The sequence below is a fragment of the Dufourea novaeangliae genome, unplaced genomic scaffold (genome assembly GCF_001272555.1).
Source record: "Dufourea novaeangliae isolate 0120121106 unplaced genomic scaffold, ASM127255v1 scaffold90, whole genome shotgun sequence".
Classification (NCBI taxonomy): Eukaryota; Metazoa; Arthropoda; class Insecta; order Hymenoptera; family Halictidae; genus Dufourea; species Dufourea novaeangliae.
Window position 1 is genome coordinate 175,395 of NW_015373969.1, and position 16,812 is coordinate 192,206.

At 53.4% G+C, this 16,812-nt stretch overlaps 1 protein-coding gene across 1 annotated transcript in view; it reads left to right on the forward strand.

The window, feature by feature from the left end:
- LOC107186786 (ephrin type-B receptor 1-B) overlaps positions 1–16,812 on the forward strand; it is a 60,967-nt gene that overhangs the window by 18,834 nt on the left and 25,321 nt on the right. The window contains exon 2 of the mRNA XM_015574723.1: positions 504–583. Within this exon, the coding sequence (XP_015430209.1) occupies positions 504–583 (80 nt within the window). The remainder of the gene's footprint in view (positions 1–503; positions 584–16,812) is intronic.

The following is a 16,812-nucleotide window of genomic DNA, read 5'->3' on the forward strand; positions in this document are numbered from 1 at the left end:
TCCCTGTTTCGCCCGGTGGTGGGTTCCCTCCACCTCCTCTCCCTCCGCCGCCGGGGGCTTTCTCACCCTTCTCGTATAGGACGAGAGCGAGAGCTGCCCAGAAGCAAGGTGTTTTAGCACGGTCTCGAGGATCCGCCATTTTGAGAGGGAGTCGTTTCCCTCATCCCCCTCGAAACGTTGACTTTTTAAGGTAAAATCGTTGCCAGGGCTCTCTCGCTCTCCCTCTCCCGCCTGCGTGCATTCCGATACACCAACGAGGATTTCCGTCCCACGAAACGATTACCTTGACGGACGATCGCCCGCGTTCCTATGCATATACATATGTTCTCGCCCCCTTTTTTTGTACTTTCCTTCTTTAGGATGCACGCAAGGAATTAAAGTACGAGCTACTACCAATACGAACGAAGCGCAACGCGTATAATGTAACGTTATTTATCCAACTCCATGTGTAACGCATTCTCGTCTCGACTAACCGTGCTTTGTTTTTTCTGTTTTCGTTACAGTTGTTCTCTTGGACACGACACAGGAGGAGAAGCTCGAGTGGACAAAGTATCCGTTCGGCCCGCAAGCCAGCACCCCAGGGGTAAGTTTTGCCACTCGATGCGAGGCGATCCGATATGTTACGCCGATGCTAGTTCCCGCGGTCGATATCGTTCGGGGTAGTTTCTCTTTCTCTTTCTCGAGAGAGAGAGAGGATTGCGCGAGATTCAACGATCACGTCGGAAGTAGTCCGCTGATCGTGCGGGGAATTCCAGGAAGTTCAACGGCAAAGACGCGCGCACCAGAGAGCCCGGGCGAGAAAGGTCGAAAGCATTCCAAAAGTCTCTCACCGACACCTTTTTGGCGCGGTGGGAAAAATCGTGGTTCGGTCCGAGGGGACAAAATGGACCCGGTGGAGCAAGAACAGCGGGTTCCGGGGGTACCAGAAGCACTTTATGGTCTCGGTGCGCGCGGCATACGTGGGCTCCCGCTGGCCGGTGCGCTCTCTCGGCGCCATGTTTGTTTTTCAGTTGTTAAGCGCGCAGCGGGCCGCCAGACAGGTTTAAATCAGCCACTACCTCCTCCTCCACCGCCACCACCACCACCACCACCACCGCCGCACCACACTACCATCACCACCGCCACCACCTCCACCTCCACCTCCACCTCCTTCACCACCGACCAGCCAACAGCACCTCTCACTCTCTCTTTCTCTGTCCAACGCGTGCGCGTCCGCCGCGCTCTTTTACTCTTTCCATCTTACTCTCGCCTCCCGATTTCATTCTCTCTATCTCTGTCTTTTTGCAGCATACACGCGCGCGCGCGTTTCTCTCTCATCTCGCGCGGGATGCGCTGAACCAAGAGTCAGCCCGCTGGATAACAAATTGCTTTTTGTTTGAACGGACAAATTAGAGAGACGGCCGCCGGATAGGGAGGAGAAAAGCGGATGAGAGAGAGAGAGAGAGAGAGAGAGAGAGAGAGAGAGAGAGAGAGAGAGAGAGAGAGGGTGTGTATAAACGTCGTAGAACCCGTACAGTTCCCGTACGCGTGTATGTATAATACACCCGCGCGTGTACGAGCGCCGCTGAAAATTTCACTCGCGAACCCGCGCCACACGACTCCTCCCGCGACCCTACGTGGGTGTCGAACCATGGATATCTCGGTCTTCGTGCGCACACGATGCAAGCTGATAAACTGTCTGAACCGCTTTACGCGTCGGCCAGGATCGTATTCGAGGCGGCGGCTGGAACGTCGTTCAGGCCAGGTCACCTTTTCGACCGATGCTTCACAAGAGCGTATGTTCTTACTCTGTGTGTGCCTCCGCGAAAGCGCTGTTAAAGATTTTACGATCACGCGGAGACGATCGATAGACTGACAAAGATTGGATCGGTGATACCGTCGCGAGTATCCGTGATAATTAAGCGGCTGAACGTTCCTCTGCGCGCGGCAACACGAACGATACACGGTGGTCGATCAACCTCGTTATTTCACATTCAAATTGAAAAAGGCCAAAAAAAAAACAGAGGAGAGAAGATCGAAACGTCGACCAAAAGGATATATCGGCACCGGGTCCTCTAATCGAACCCTTTTCCCTTGGGTTCGAAAGCGTCGATCGTTAGTGCGGTATCGCTAATCGAGCAGCGTAACGCTCCGTTTGAAAAGGTTCTTTGAGCCTGCTGTTGATTTTTCTAGCTGCTAAACGTCCTCCGCTTCCCTTCGAAAGGGAAACGGACCCGCAGAGGAGGAGGAGGAGGACGTGGTCATGGTACGCGCCGGCTCGTGCACGGAAGCTCGATCTCCCCCCCGGCCCCTGAAACGAGCCGAGAAAACAGGCGGTCCCCGCTGGTGCTCTCTCATCCTCGAGTACTCGAGTTCACTTCGCACCTCTTCTGTGTCTATACTTCGACTCGCGCGCCCCGCACGAGAAACGGAAGTGGAACGTCCAAATATGTGCTCGGTGGTTTTCCGCCGGGCGCGCGGGTGTTGTCTCAAGGACCTCCGCACAGTTTGCGCCTCCAGACACAGGGAACTGACCCGATGAGTTTTCGGACCCTGTACATACCGCCTCGTGGACACACACGCTGCCGGCAACCGTTTCGTTCCATCATCCTGCTCCAAAAAGAAAGAGCGAGAGAGGGACACTCGATCGACCGAACCCAGATTTCGCCCGGGACTAGGAATCGAAAGCCACAGGCTGTTGTCGATTATCATTCGTAAAACAGAAAGTGTATAATCGATCGAGTCAAAGAGGAACGGAGCCGTACGAGCCTCGGCTACCCCTGAAATTCTTCGAGGTCTTAGCTCATCGCGATCAGGACCGGATGACTGGAACCGAACGTCATCGGCGATCGAAAGCTACTACGACTTCTCTTGTGGCGGACCGTGACGTAAATAATTAACGGCCGTTCCCTCCCTCTTTCTCTCTCACTCCATCTCTCTTTCTGCCGAAGGATTTCCTGGCCCGATTCCGATTAATATTTACGAAGCGATCTACGAGGCACGCTTAATCGCGAAAGGTATTATTATTCGTGATTATCGGCCCGGTTGCCTGCGTTCCCGATTACCCGCGAAACAAGAGTACGCGATGATTCTAGGAACGGCTCTCCCTCTCTCCCTTCGAATTCCATTAGATCCTTGGGATCTCATCGGTGTCGGATCGAGACGAGAAGAGATCGTGGCACGATTCCCGCAATGATCAGCTTCAAATGACGAAAGACGTCGTCGTTTCACGTTCGTGGTGAATTAACCTCTCGCGTGCGTCTTTCCATCTTTTCCGGTGGAATCCGTCGTTCCTCCCCCTCTCACGAAACGTTTCTCGCGCCTCTATACAGCTCGGATCGAGGAAAAATCCTGCGAAAGGGCGACGAGGAATCCTCTTAAAGTCGGCCGAGGGCTCCGTTGATCCGCTTCCAGCCGATGGTTTTTCCAAGGGAGTCCCGCGAACGGAATGCAAGATAGATCGGAGAGCCTTTCGGGAAGAGTGGTCCCCCTAAGTCGGTCTAATCAGTTTTCTCGGACGGGGATTAACGACGCGTCCTCCGCGTATATATCTCTCTTTCTCTCTTGGACCCGATCATGAACATTACTCGTTGGTCTTTCGTTTCGCGAGATTACGAGATCCATGCTCGAAAGAAATTTTTTCACAGTTGCCCGTTCACGGGGCATGGACAAATTGCTACCTAGAGTGTAAGTACATTCGGACCGGGCGAAATTTTCTCAGAAGCTGGACAGTGCGCCGTCGCGCAAGGAGGACGATTAATTAACCGAGAAAATTTGGGTCCGAGAGGAGGGGGGGGGGGAAATGGGAAGTTTCGAGCATGTTTTCCAGTGTTCTTACGTCGGTCTAATCACTTTGCTTTCCCGGATCGGAGGCCAAAGTCCCCGCGTAATAAGTACGGGCCAGCAGCGCGGGGGTTATTAATATACAGGACCGTAGGGCGAACAGCGTCAGAACAAACAAGCCAAACAGAATTAGCTCGGAGTATTTGAACAACCTGATGGGGAGAAGGGTTGGCGTGCGTGGCGAAGCGAGACGCCGCTTTGATGGCGTTCTTGGTGAGCCTCGAAACTCGACTATATAAAGGGATCTCTCGAAGATACTACTGTCTCTCGTTCTCTCTCTATCGCTCCCACTCTCTCTTTCTCTGTTTCTCTCTCGCTTCTCGTACTACTAATCTCGCTTGCAGGACCTTGAGAAGGGCCCGGATTTCTCCCTCGTCCTCGACAGATCGAGAGCACGAAGACTTTAAACAAAACGGAAAAAAAAGGAATAGTAGGGAAGAGGGGTTGGGGGAGAGAAAGTCCCGCTTGAATTAATTAAGAATGCTCGAGTTCCACAGTCACTCGATCGAGAGACCGGCGGTACCCGTGGTGCCCCTCCGTCTTTCTCTAGGCCCTTCGAGTTTACCTCATTTCCATCTTCGACGAGCGACCGAGGGAACGTTACTCCATGCTCGGTTATTAGCAGGCTCGTCGCGTAGATTCCCCTCCTCTCGATGTATGCATATCCCATCTCGAGTGGATGTACGCGGGGAATGTATGTATTTCTTTAGCGGGATACACACGATCGGTAATTTTCTGGCGGTTTCATTGAGAAATAAAAAAATCGAGAGAGAGATTCTCCTCGAACACTCTACCGTCGATTACTCGCTAGATATCCGATCTTTTTTCCGGGAACAATTTATCGTTCGGTTTACCAGGGTCGAGGAAAGGGGGAAGGGGGGTTCGGCTCGTTTACCGGTTGTGTTCTGTCGTGTGATACTCGCGCGTAGGAGAGGGCCAAGGAACGTTTAGAAAGTCCAATAAACAATGACGGGACAATTTTCGGAAACACCGATCGTATACATTCCGTCTACTTTATGCCCGATGGCTTCGTTAAACGTAAATTATCGCTGGTATGCGGCAGACGCGTACCAGCGGCCGGACGAGGACACCCGATCTATCGGAAACACCCTGAAAACACTACGATAATAGCCAGAAACGGGTAACGCGAAGCGATTTATCTCTCGACAGATAAAGTTTTCGATGAGGCACAGAGAGGAGCGTGGACGGAGGCGATCTCGGCCGTTCGACACGGAATATTTAAATCATCTCCCGCCTCGGGAAACAGCCAGAAGGACTATTCGTATGCATCGACGAGTCGTCGTGGTGTACATACATCGTTTCCGTCCTAGTTTCGGTTCTCGTGCCCACTCGAGGATCCGATCCCTGAAACGAATCGAACGAATTTAAAGCGCGTGCTCCGTTGCTCCGGCTGCGTGTTCGAGATTAGAATCTAGCGTAGAGGCGAAGGCGTATTTGGGTTGTTCCGAGTTGCCCCGTGGAGGATCCAGAACACGAGCGGGAAGATACAGCTAGCTGCGAAGCTAACGGTATTATACACACGAAGAACAACCGTACGCTGGGGGATAGCGCCGAATAAGAGAGGAGAAGTCGACGAAATTTGGCTTCCGAAAGAGGATCCTCTGTATCGCTGGCCGATCGTCTCCGACGACCGAGAAGCAAGCCAAGTTCATCGCGGAGCCGATGAAACGCGGCGATCGTGTCTGGTTGGTGTTCCGGCGAAAAGGTTCTGGTTGGCTCGCACGTGGCTCTCGAGCCTCTATCCGACCGTTTCATCTTGCGTTTCCTTCATCTTCATCCTCCTCGCCCTCGTTCGTTCAGCTCGCGCCGGAACGGCTCGTCGACTCGTTCTCTTTTTCGCGTCTCCTCACCCTTGGTCCCCCTTCCGTCCCAACTCCACCACCTTCGTTCTCCATCGGGGTCCCGATCGCCCTCGCCACCCTCTCCTCGCTCCTCTGCCCCGTGGCTCATCGTCGCCGTCGGTTCTACCGAGAGGCCCTGGTCTTTTTAACCCGCGTGTCCCGCGGGCGTATCTGCATCTAAATGCGCTCCTCGGATGCAAAATTCTGTGGACGTCACGTGGTGATATGTGACTCGGGTAACCGCGTCTTCGGGGGCTCTGGCTCGTCAAGGATCGTCTTCCCGGAATGCGAGCCGATGCGAGCCGCGACCGCGAGAAAACACTTTGCCTCGACGAAACGCGTTCCTCTCTTCGCTCTCACTCGTTCGCTCCTACTCTCGTACGCGGTTGCTCCCGCACCACGATCGCCCTTCACGTCCACTTTGCTCGTTCGCGTGTGTTCGCGCTTTGCATACCGGTAGCAGTCGCTCGTTCGGCAGCCTTTCTCGCGAATTTTCAAACGAATGAGTCATCCCGTACCGTCCTCGGGGCCCCGTTTCGAAACGTCATCCGGTCGTTTTTACGAGATGAGATTTAAACGTGGAAAAACAATTCCATGTCGCGTATGGTATAACCGCCAGACACACATATCTATCCGAATGTTCATTTTCGGGTCCTCCAGCCCTTATCGTTTTCTGTCTCTGCACACATGTAGAGGCAGACGCGATTCCAAAAATAACGTAAATAAAATACTCGTTGGCCGGACCAGCTTTCGAGTTCTTTTCTAGCCAAAGGATTACCCGAGGTTACGAGCAGTTTTATTGGTTCTCTTCGGTCTCACGGAAATACCTACAACCTCTATTCCCATCGTCAGATTTTCAACACCTCCCCCATGCTTGGAAACAGCCACTCGAGGGGCAGCGGTATCTTTAACGCGGTTGGGGGATCGATAGCGCGATGTCGTGCCGGATTAATTACCCGCCCGGTGACGAGGTGCCACGCGGGGATCACGTAGACGTAGACTTTCCACCGGTCGAGAAGTATGCCGAAGAGCGACCCGACGCCGGTACAGCGTCGCGAGGGAAATTGATATCGGTCGTAGGTCGATTTTATGGAGGTAGATAGCCCGGCCGCCTAAGTAATTACCCGTAGCTCATAAAAAGACTACACAAGTAGGAGGGTGGAGTCGCGGGCGTGTGTCTTTCGGGTTGGGGACGGGCACCGGGTGGAGCCACGATAATCGTACAGCTGTGAACATTTCGGGGCGCCGCCACCGCCGCCGTCGAGCGGGAATAATAAATATCGGGTTACTTTCGAAGGGGGTGGGTGCGTCTAGAATAACTAGCTGGCTATTAGCTAAATATTTATTAGCCAGATAAGTGGATGATTTATTTCCAACGTTTGCTTGCGTTAAAGGACAGGAGTGGGGGGGGGGGCGTGTGTGTGTGTGTCGCCCCTTTAACATAACTCGGGTCAGCTAAAAAACCGCCCAATTCGTCGCCGCGGTGCCCCTGCAAGCGCCACGGCTTCGTATTCTCGGGGAGGATCGATCGTTTCGGAACTCGTTATCGTGACGAGCGACGATCCGCGCTCCTAAATTATCACCGACTCGCGACGATTACGAGACCACGTCCACCCTAAGGGAACCCCCCTTTTTTTCTCCGGACACGATTTATCGGTTCTTCAAGACGGAAATTCGAGAAGCACTTGTCTCTGACACGACGTAAGGCGGTCTCGTTGCACGTCTCTGACCCCACTACCCTTTATCGTTGCACTCTTTATCATCGGGGTAGGATAAATCCACGCGCGATTTGCCAATAGCGTCCGATGATCGGGTTCTCGGTACCGTAATCGAGTTTCCGTTTCTTCCAGGTACGCGTGAGTCAGCCCGTTCCTTTCCTCCTCCTCCTTCTTCTCCTTCTCCTTCTTCTTCTTCTTCTTCTTCTTCTTCTTCTTCTTCGATGGTCTCTCAGCCATCCAGCTGTCCACCGTTTTCTTTATCGTACAGTACGGACGCATTATGCAAAATCCCGGGTAATCGTACGTCGCGGAGGGCCCTCGCGGTCGCTCGTTCGCTCTCTTGTTGGGCGTTCTCCGAGGCCAGAAAAACGGAACGTCGTGAACCCCGGTGAAATTAAGCGAACGAGTTATCGGCCCCGTGGTGGAATTAATCGAGCCGTGGCCGGGGCGTGCTCGTGTCCAGGAAACGGTAAAACTCGGGGTCCTGGCGAGTTCTCGAATTGCGGAACCGTACATGTGTTTTCGGCTCGTAAAATGTCGACGAGGCCCCTCGTGGCGGCGACGGCGCCGAGACCACCCTGAGCAGAGAGTCCACGAGGTAAACGCGCTCGCGACGCTCTCCCATACGTGGCCCCGTCGAACCGAAAGTATCGATTACAGATTTCTCATCGGGGTACCGTGGACCGGAAAGAAATCGCGGGATTCGATCGATAAACTTGTGCGTGTGTTTGTGTGAATCCCGATTTACCATCTTCCCTCCAATCCTCTCCGCTCGTGTGCGTTCTCTTGACCTCTTCGAATTACAGGGTTCTCGCGTTCGCGCGTGTCTTCGCGATCGATTTAATGCTCCTCGGATATGAGGTGCGCGCAATTTCTCGCGTTTCGTGAATTGCTCGGATTAAACAAAATCGGGCAATTCATTTTCTCCGGTTCTCCAGAAGAGTAATGTATTTGTAGCATTCCGGGAGTAGAAGCGAAAACTGGTCGCGATAAGATAGCGTGAGAAAAGGCTTTCATGGGGTCCCCCTAGGAAAAAATCTTTGAATCTCTTGAACGGGAAAGGCTACTCCCATAGACGATACGATTTACAGTTTGCAGAGGGAGTTGGACAGAGGCTTGTCGTTTAAACGATCCAAGCGATACCTAGGTTGTACGATGAGTTGTACGACAAATCGTATCGTCTATGGGGCGTTTAAGAGTCAGCACACCTGTTTCTTTTCCGTAGCGTTTTCAGACTGATTGGCGAATCTAGACGAAATTTCGCTCACACTCGGCGTGCGCAAACGACAGATCTCCGAGATCTCGGGAGGAAGTTTCGCGAGCGATCCGCGGAAACTGGCACGCGTCCGACGTTATCGCGACGGCCCGCGAAAATAATCGTATGTAGGTATACCGTGGCACCGGCACGGTCGTGATTCACGGGGCCTGAGAACGGGTGAAAAAACACGGGCCGGACGAGGTTGTTCGCTGGCGAATAGAACACGATTCCTGGAAAGACGCGGGGGATAATTAGAGACGTGGGTAAACATCGTGTTTCCCTGCTTTTAATGCAAACGCGGGGTGATTAAAGGCTGGCTTAACGCGCGCACACTGGGGGCTTCGTACAAATACGATTATGCGACAGCAAAACTAGCAAGTAACCCGATTAAAAAAAAAAAAAAAAAAAAAAAAAAAAAAAAAAAAAAAAACGGAGAATCGTCGTTGGAAGAAAAGGAACGACAGAGGCGGTGGCGGTGGTGGCGGCGGACGGGTTCTCTTTCTATCGGTCTCGTTCCAGCCGTCCCTCGCTCGCCTCGTCGTGGATGGGTTATACGCAATTACGAGCGTGTCCTGGGACGCGAAGCTCGTCCCAAATCGTCGACGAGCCGCGGTCGTTACCGGAGCTGGATCGATGCTCGTAACCAGGCCTGACCCAGGAGTCGCGCTTACGCATCTGTTTGCTGATTTGTGGCCCGGCGTCGTTTCGCCGAGGGATTTTTATCACGGCGGTGGTGCTATCCGGTGATTGCGTCGTTAAGGTCTTCTTCCGTGGCGGCAGGTAGAGAGAACCCAGTTTCTATCTTTTCTCCTCGCGTTCCTTATCTCTGTTCCTCTTTTTCGCTGTACCGCCACCCAGTTGCACTCGTCTTTTTCCCTTTCTCTCGGCTTGTGCGCTCCGATACCGCGTTCCACGGACCCGTCCGTTCCGTCCGTTCCCCCGAGAAAGAAGCAACAGAGGAGGAAAGGAAAGACGTTCGTGTGTCCTTTCCCTGTGTCGGGATTCGTCGAACGGAGAACCGTGTCCAGGTGAGGCACGGATTTCCCTCGAACGAGACCGGGGATAGAGGTTTTTACGCGGTCTCCAACCACTTATCCATCGATTTACACGCGACTCGTGACGGTTCCGCGGGTTCGTGACGCGACAGCATTAATCGTGCGGCGCATCGAAGATTGATTTTCTTTGGACGTCGCGAATCCACGGCGGAAAAAAGGAAACGGATTTAATGGACGCGAAAGCATCAATGTGGAAAAGATTGCCCGTTCTCGACAGGCAAGGACGAACGAATCTCGAAACCGTCTCTTCCTTTTCTCGTCCTCCTCCTCCTGCTCGTCTCGGTTCTCCGGCTTCCACGGAGCCGATGAGCCGAGACGTTTTATCGAGACACTCGATAGATGTACGATCCTTGGATCGTCCTCGGTCAGGATTGGATCGTTGTCGCGTGATCTGCATCGTCGGTCCTTTATTTCATCCTGTCCCTCGTGACTATCCGAGCGTGTACCGCTCGTCGCACGGCAGAAAGAGAAGAACAAGCTCTTTGCTCGCTCGCAGATGCCGTGCTCTCGCGCGTTCAACTCCTCGAACGAGGAAGTTACGCCACGGAATCTCCTCGTGTCGTGTCCACGCCGATATTATTCCCCTGGATTTTCCCCTCGAAAATTTCGAGACGACACGGACCAAGAGAACGGACGATCACTGGAGTTCCGACGGTTAACTTTCCCGTTTAATCGTCACCGAACTCGGTGCTGTCCGCGTTTGCCCTTCCGAGGGCTGTTCTTCTGGCTTTCCTCTCTTCGTTTTAACGTTGTTGCGCGCGGAACATCGTAAATTCGTTGAATTTGCAGTGTCGTAAATTACCCGGCCCTCGAAGAAGAGAAAGACCCAGCCGTGAAAATTCCCGGCGATAATTAGTGCGAGGCAAAGAATCAGGTTCAACGACACACGGTGGAGGCGAGGCGGTAGGCTCCTCGGTTCTCAGCTCGTGACCACCGCCGTATAATACTTACGCGCCACAACCGATTCGTTCGATCGCTTAACGGGTCTCTCAGCAGGGGAGGAACGCCGCCGCCGCCGCCGCTCGGTTTCTCCTCTGCGCTCCCATGATCGGAGGTCAAATTATATTCGAAGCGGGTTTCTATCCGCCAGGAAATCATCATCGTTCGGAGATTCCGTTTTCGCTTTCCTCGACGACGAACCAGAGAAGAGACGCGCACGCTGCCGGTTGGAGACACCCGACTGACCTCGGATGGAACGAAATTAATGCTAATCCCCGGGAATTAATCCCCCGAGCCGAATGAGAGAATAGAGGTGGATTACTCCGGGACACGCCATCGGTCACACGAGTGTCGGCCCGTTTCCACGGGATTAATCACGCCGCACGCCTCTCTCCCCTCCCCCTTCCCGTCCCGGCAGCATCGCTCCCTCTTTCTTTTTTCTTTTTCCTCCCGGAGGATTTTCGAAACTTCACGACTTCACGGCGGTCCATCGTTCATTCTTTAAAACCCCCTCCTATCGCGTCGAACGGTTCGGATCAAAACGGAGCCGGAAGACTTGGGTCGATTTCGCGTGGAAAGAGGCCGAGTTTCATTCGCTCCGCGTGGAAAGATGATCGCTGCGTGTCGCGAGTAGACCCGCGTAAAGTGTATAGACGAACCGACGATCATGTCATGGACATGGCGCAGTCGCGACTTTGGTGCCAAAATGGTTGGTTGCACGAAGGGCGGGAGGCTCGTGATTCGCGAAGCGGGGCACGTTTGTCGTGTTATCTCTTATTGAAAGTGACATCGAATCGGGGCATCGTCATCGCCGCGGCCCCTAGGCGTATCTCGACCGATCTCGACATCTGGATCAGTGGTGTCGATCCCTTTCGTGTACCGCGTGACGGTGCAGGTTAAAAAAAAAGACGAGAGAAAGAAAGAAGGGAAGACAGGGTTCCCAGTCTTTCGTACCGTCCCGTTCCGTTCCCTCTTTCGGTCGTCTTTTCCCCCGTGTCCTCATCTCCGGTGTGTGTGTGTGTGTGTGTGTGTGTTGGTTCGGGTTTAACGATACGCCAGGGAGGACGAAACAGACGAATGATCGTTTATTAGAACTGATAGCGTTTTAACTGGCTGAGATATTTCAGCCGGTTGAGCCAGGAAGACGGTGAAGGGAGCAGCCGGAGAAGAGTAAGAAGAAGACGAAGAAAACGAGAAAAACGAGAAGAACGAAGAAAGAGAACGAACCGCACGATCTACGGCCTATCCAGACCAATCCACGCGCGCGTCCGTTTATTACGCCGCCGTTGGACAGTGTGCGTTCGCTCACTCGCTCGGCCAAGATCGTCCTCTTTACGAAGCGTGTGGGCCGAATTCCACTCGATTAAGATTTAATTTTTAAATCACGACCACTCGCCGCAACGAATTTACGTCGCGACACGTGCTCTGTTCCTCTCCTCTTATTCTATTCACCGAACGGAACGGTTCGACCCGTTCGCCGGATCCCTACGTCGCACGTTTGCGCCGCCGTTGCTTCACCCTTTGACGAGGGGGTTAAAGGATTTCGTGATGGATGGGAAGTTGATCGTTCGCCGATCGTCTCTCGATATCGTCGTGGATGATTGGTGGGAGGAAAATGGAGGAGGACACGCGAGTCGTCGACCCCAGTTCGAACGAGCGTCGGCAGACATCTTTGACACAGTTTTAAGTGTCGTGCGATCGGTTCGTTCTAGCTTCTCTCGCGATTCCACGGTTAACGATTACCAAAGCAAAAACGTGCACCAGGCCCTCGATGCACATCGAGAAGCAACCAGCCGCCGCCGGTGTGTGGCGCCAGGAAAAATTTCGTCGAGCGTTTATTAGCAGACGTTTCGACGAATTTACGGCGAATAATGCCGCGTTATCGTCGGCGCGTCTAATTAGCCGAAAGTTGGCTCGCTCCGCGTCGTCGGTCGTTATGAAAATAACAACGTTTCGTTTTTCGTGCGGATCCCCCACCCCTCTCTCGATCGCCTGTAAAGTGCCACGGATTCGTTAATTAAGAGAGAAAAGCCACGGCTCGTTGGTTATTGCAGTTTTCTGCATCAATCGTCTGGGCGGAGGTTCTCGTAATGAAAGCGCAAAGGGCCTCTAAAAGACCTCCATCCGGGAGAATTCACCGGAATATACTGCGAACGTGGATCGTATACAACGAGGACAAGGGATTACGATCCACGCGCACCGTGTGTGCCCGTTCTTTCGCGTCTTCGAGCACCGAGAGGGATCGAGGCTCGTCTCTTGGTCGAATGCGACCAACGAGCCACGCTGTTCACGGATTTTCCCTTCGTCGTCGTCATCGACGTCTTTTATTCAGCCGCGTGTGTGGTTCGTGAATCGGTAAGCGACGACCAGAAGTCTGCTGTCGATTTAACGCATCGATGACGCTTCGTGAGTTATGTACCTACGTTTCTTTCGAGGAATTTCGCGGGTTACCGTCACCGCGACTCCCAGATCCTCCGAATACCTGATTGTCGGCTGAAGGATATACAATATGTACGGTACATCCTCGATGAGTGTTCGAAGGCTTCGCGGCACTGAACATTCAATATTTCATAAACTAGTTGGCTTCAGAATTCCAAGCTCTATGACTGCTGAAACCCCAGTAAAAAGTCAGCGTTATCGAGGATTTATCGTAGATCGTCGTTCCCTCGCGTTTCACTAGACTCCAAGAACCGACCGCCATGACCTATTAAAAATCAATGTTTCATCGATCTGTATCGGCTAATTCTCCTCCAAGTGTCGCTGGATCACGAATAAATGGACGATGGCTGGAACAACAACGGTTCCCTTGGAGCTCGCTCGAAGGGACAGACGCGTGCGGCAAAGCGGTTTACACGCGCGTGTCAATCTCAGAACGCCCGGACGTGTCGCCCCTTTCGTCGAGGATCAATCCAAGCCGTGTTAAAACTCCCGAGGCTTCGGCGCGAGCACCGAAACATCCAAATAAATATTTTTCCGGCGAATCGTCGCGTGGGGACAAGTTTTCTGTACCGCCTAAACCGTCGCTTTGAAATTCATCTATCCTTCGCCCTGTGTTTTCGATACGTCGACGTGTAGAAGTATCAGAAAGAGGCAGAGCCGGTTGTGGTGCATTTCAACGTCGACGTTTCTCCCTGCTCTCGTTACAAAGTTCCCTTCGGCGGCAGAATATCAAACTGTTCTCTCTCTTTCTCTCTCTCTCTCTCTCTTTCTCTCTCTCTCTCTCTCTCTCTCTCTCTCGCAAAGAAAAAGAGGAGGAGGAGGGAGCATATCGCGGACAAACCCTTTCGCCAGACCAAGCCAGACCTCAAAAGTAATTTCCAGGAATTAAAATCATAAAAACGACAACCAGCGTGAATACTAAAATCCGCGACCCGTCTTCCCTCTTTCCCGCGGGGGACAAAGAGAAAGAGGACATCCCGACGAGTACAAAGCATACAAACGCGCCCTGGATGGGTCCACCTCGGAGAGCCACAGCCGGCATAAATTCAACCTTCTGAACTTTCTCGTTCCTCCCGTTTTCGTATCCCCCCTTTTTACCCCCCCCCTCCTTTCTCCTCCTATCTCGGATTCACGGCGAATTAATCGGATCGCGGTCCAAATGAATCCGACTGGGACGACTTTGACCAGATTGGAGCAGCTCGCGCTTCGCGGATTAACCCTCCAGCGGTTCCTGCCTGACCGAGATGCGGGCGCGAGGCGTCGAGAGACGAGCAGCAAGAGATACGGGATGATTATCGTTTCGCTGGCCAACCGGTGGAACGAAGCCCAGGAAAGAAAAAGCGAAAGGAATTCGTCGTGTTCTTATCGCGGCGATTCGGTAGCGTTCTTGGATCGATCGTTTCGTTGCTGTTGCTCGCAAAGCAATTGTCAAGGTCTTCCCTAATTCCTTTATCGTATCGGTCGCACGCGTCAATTCAATTTCCATACCACCCTGAGATTCTTCTTCGGCTTACTTTTCTCGCGACATCGTTTCGTCCGTCTCGCGATTTGTCTCTCTCCCGTTTTATGAGAAGATCGAATGCGGTTTAGACAGTTAAAGAGCCGCGGTCTTTCCGATGTCTGGACTCGAAGCTCCATTCGAATCACAAAATTTGATGTGCACCACGAAAATATCAGATACGAACCGGGATAGAATTTTACTTGGTTGGATATACCGATATTCTCGGCACGCGGGAAAAACCCGTCAATTCGTGTGTGCCGATCGACGACATGTCCTTTCGACGATTTACACCCGCGGAACCTCGTACGACGGACACTCGGGTCGACGGGGAACGTTTCGACGTTCCCCGGGACGACCGGGGGACGAACTTTGGGAGCAAGCTCGTCGAAAGGATCCGGGAACGGTCGAGACGACGAAGGACCGCCGCGTTGTTCGAGGGAGATAGGTGCGCAAAGCGATAAAGGAAACTGCGAGGGACGCAGGGAGGAAGGGAGGTGGCTGGGAATTGGAAGAACGGGGGAGCGGCAATAGCTTTGAAGGTAGCAGCCGGGCTGGCATCGGGGTGTCTAGGATGGCAAAGCCTCTCCTAATGCATCTGTACGTTTCCCATTACGATTCGGTGCGCGTGGGTTAAACTAACGAGACCAGGCGACTGGAAGCGAGAGAGGGTGAGAAGAGATCAGAACCAGAAGGGAAGGACAGCGCCGCGCACACCGGTGTGGGGAAAGACGAGGGATGGGGGGTGAACGTGGATTAAAGGAAGATGGAACGTCGGACAAGATAGAGAGAAAGGGAGAGTCGAATACGTGACAGGGTGAAGTCGCTCCCGAGCGGGCGAGAGAGAGATATCCGCGAGGACTGGTGAACGGGGGAGGGGGTGAGTTTCCATCTCGATTCGGTCCGGGTTTCCATAGCGACTGGTACGTGACCACGTTGCCCATGGGGAAGACGGGGCGAAAGAAAGACGAACGTAGACAAGGGGATCGAACGAAGAAGAGAAGGTAGAGGAGGAACGGCGTGTCACGGGTGCAATACCGACGCACGGCTCTCTCTCTCTCTCTCTCTCTCTCTCTCTCTCTCCCGCTGCTTCGATTTTCTCGATCCACCGAAGAAAAAGAGTGGCAAGGGTGGCACAACGTGGCGCGCACAGGATAAATGGATACAGCGGGTGGAGAAGAGAGGGAGAGAGAGTGGTTAAATCAACCGTGAGGTCACGTGGGAGCACGGGAACCAGGCAGGCAAGCCCTTCGAAAAAGTTCCGACGTTCGGGAAGCGACGAGAAAAACTAGCGACTCCGGTATAGAGCCGCACGGAATTGAATTCGGCCCGGCTTGTTCGTACGCGCCACGCTCCGCCTCGCCGCCAGGCAACGGGGATAATAAAATTTTCCTCGAACGGAAAAATGCGCAGCCCTAGAACACACATGCACACACCATTTCCGTGAATATGGTGACGCCAGAGAGAGAGAGAGAGAGGGAGAGAGAGAGAGAGAGACAGAGAGAGAGAAAATCTCTAACCGCGCGTCGGCAATCTCGAGCGGCGTCGATGATCGATAAAACCGGTCTTGGGAAATTTCGAACGCGGGCCACGCTACGTGCACAAAAGAAACGATCCACGCGCCCGCCAGGACGATCGAGGACACTCGAGAGACGGCCGTATCCCGTGAGAGAGCGAGAGGATTGCCAATTTGTCGAAGGGTCGAACAACCACCACCGGTCAATGGGTTCGATAGGCACTGCGCGGTACGTTCGACCCCCTCAAAGGAGTCTCCGCGTCACCGACGAGAAAGAACACCCCGTGGGCGACCAGTTCTGTCGCTGCCGTTCGTCGTACAAACACACCTTTCACGCACGTACGGGGTTCCCCGCCCGGGATATCGATGATTCATCCCGTGGCCATTGTTGTCCCGAAATAAGGATCCCGCTCCGAGTTTTCCCTCGGATGCGAGCTCCGCATACCAAAGTCGATCTCATCGCCTCCCGCGAACCAACAGAGGAACACGGTCTGACAGGCAACCGGGGCGAAAGTCAATTTGGGAAACATCGGAGTGTGTTCCTGCTCCTTCGTACGCGGAGGGGTGGGCCTCGTGTCGGACAGACACCGGGAACGCAATCAACGACACCCGCGAAATTGCCGGTTCTACGAAAGAGAGAAAGAACCATATCCCCTTCGGTTCATCCGCAGCTTTCACGAGGCTCTGTGTGGAATCATCGGCATT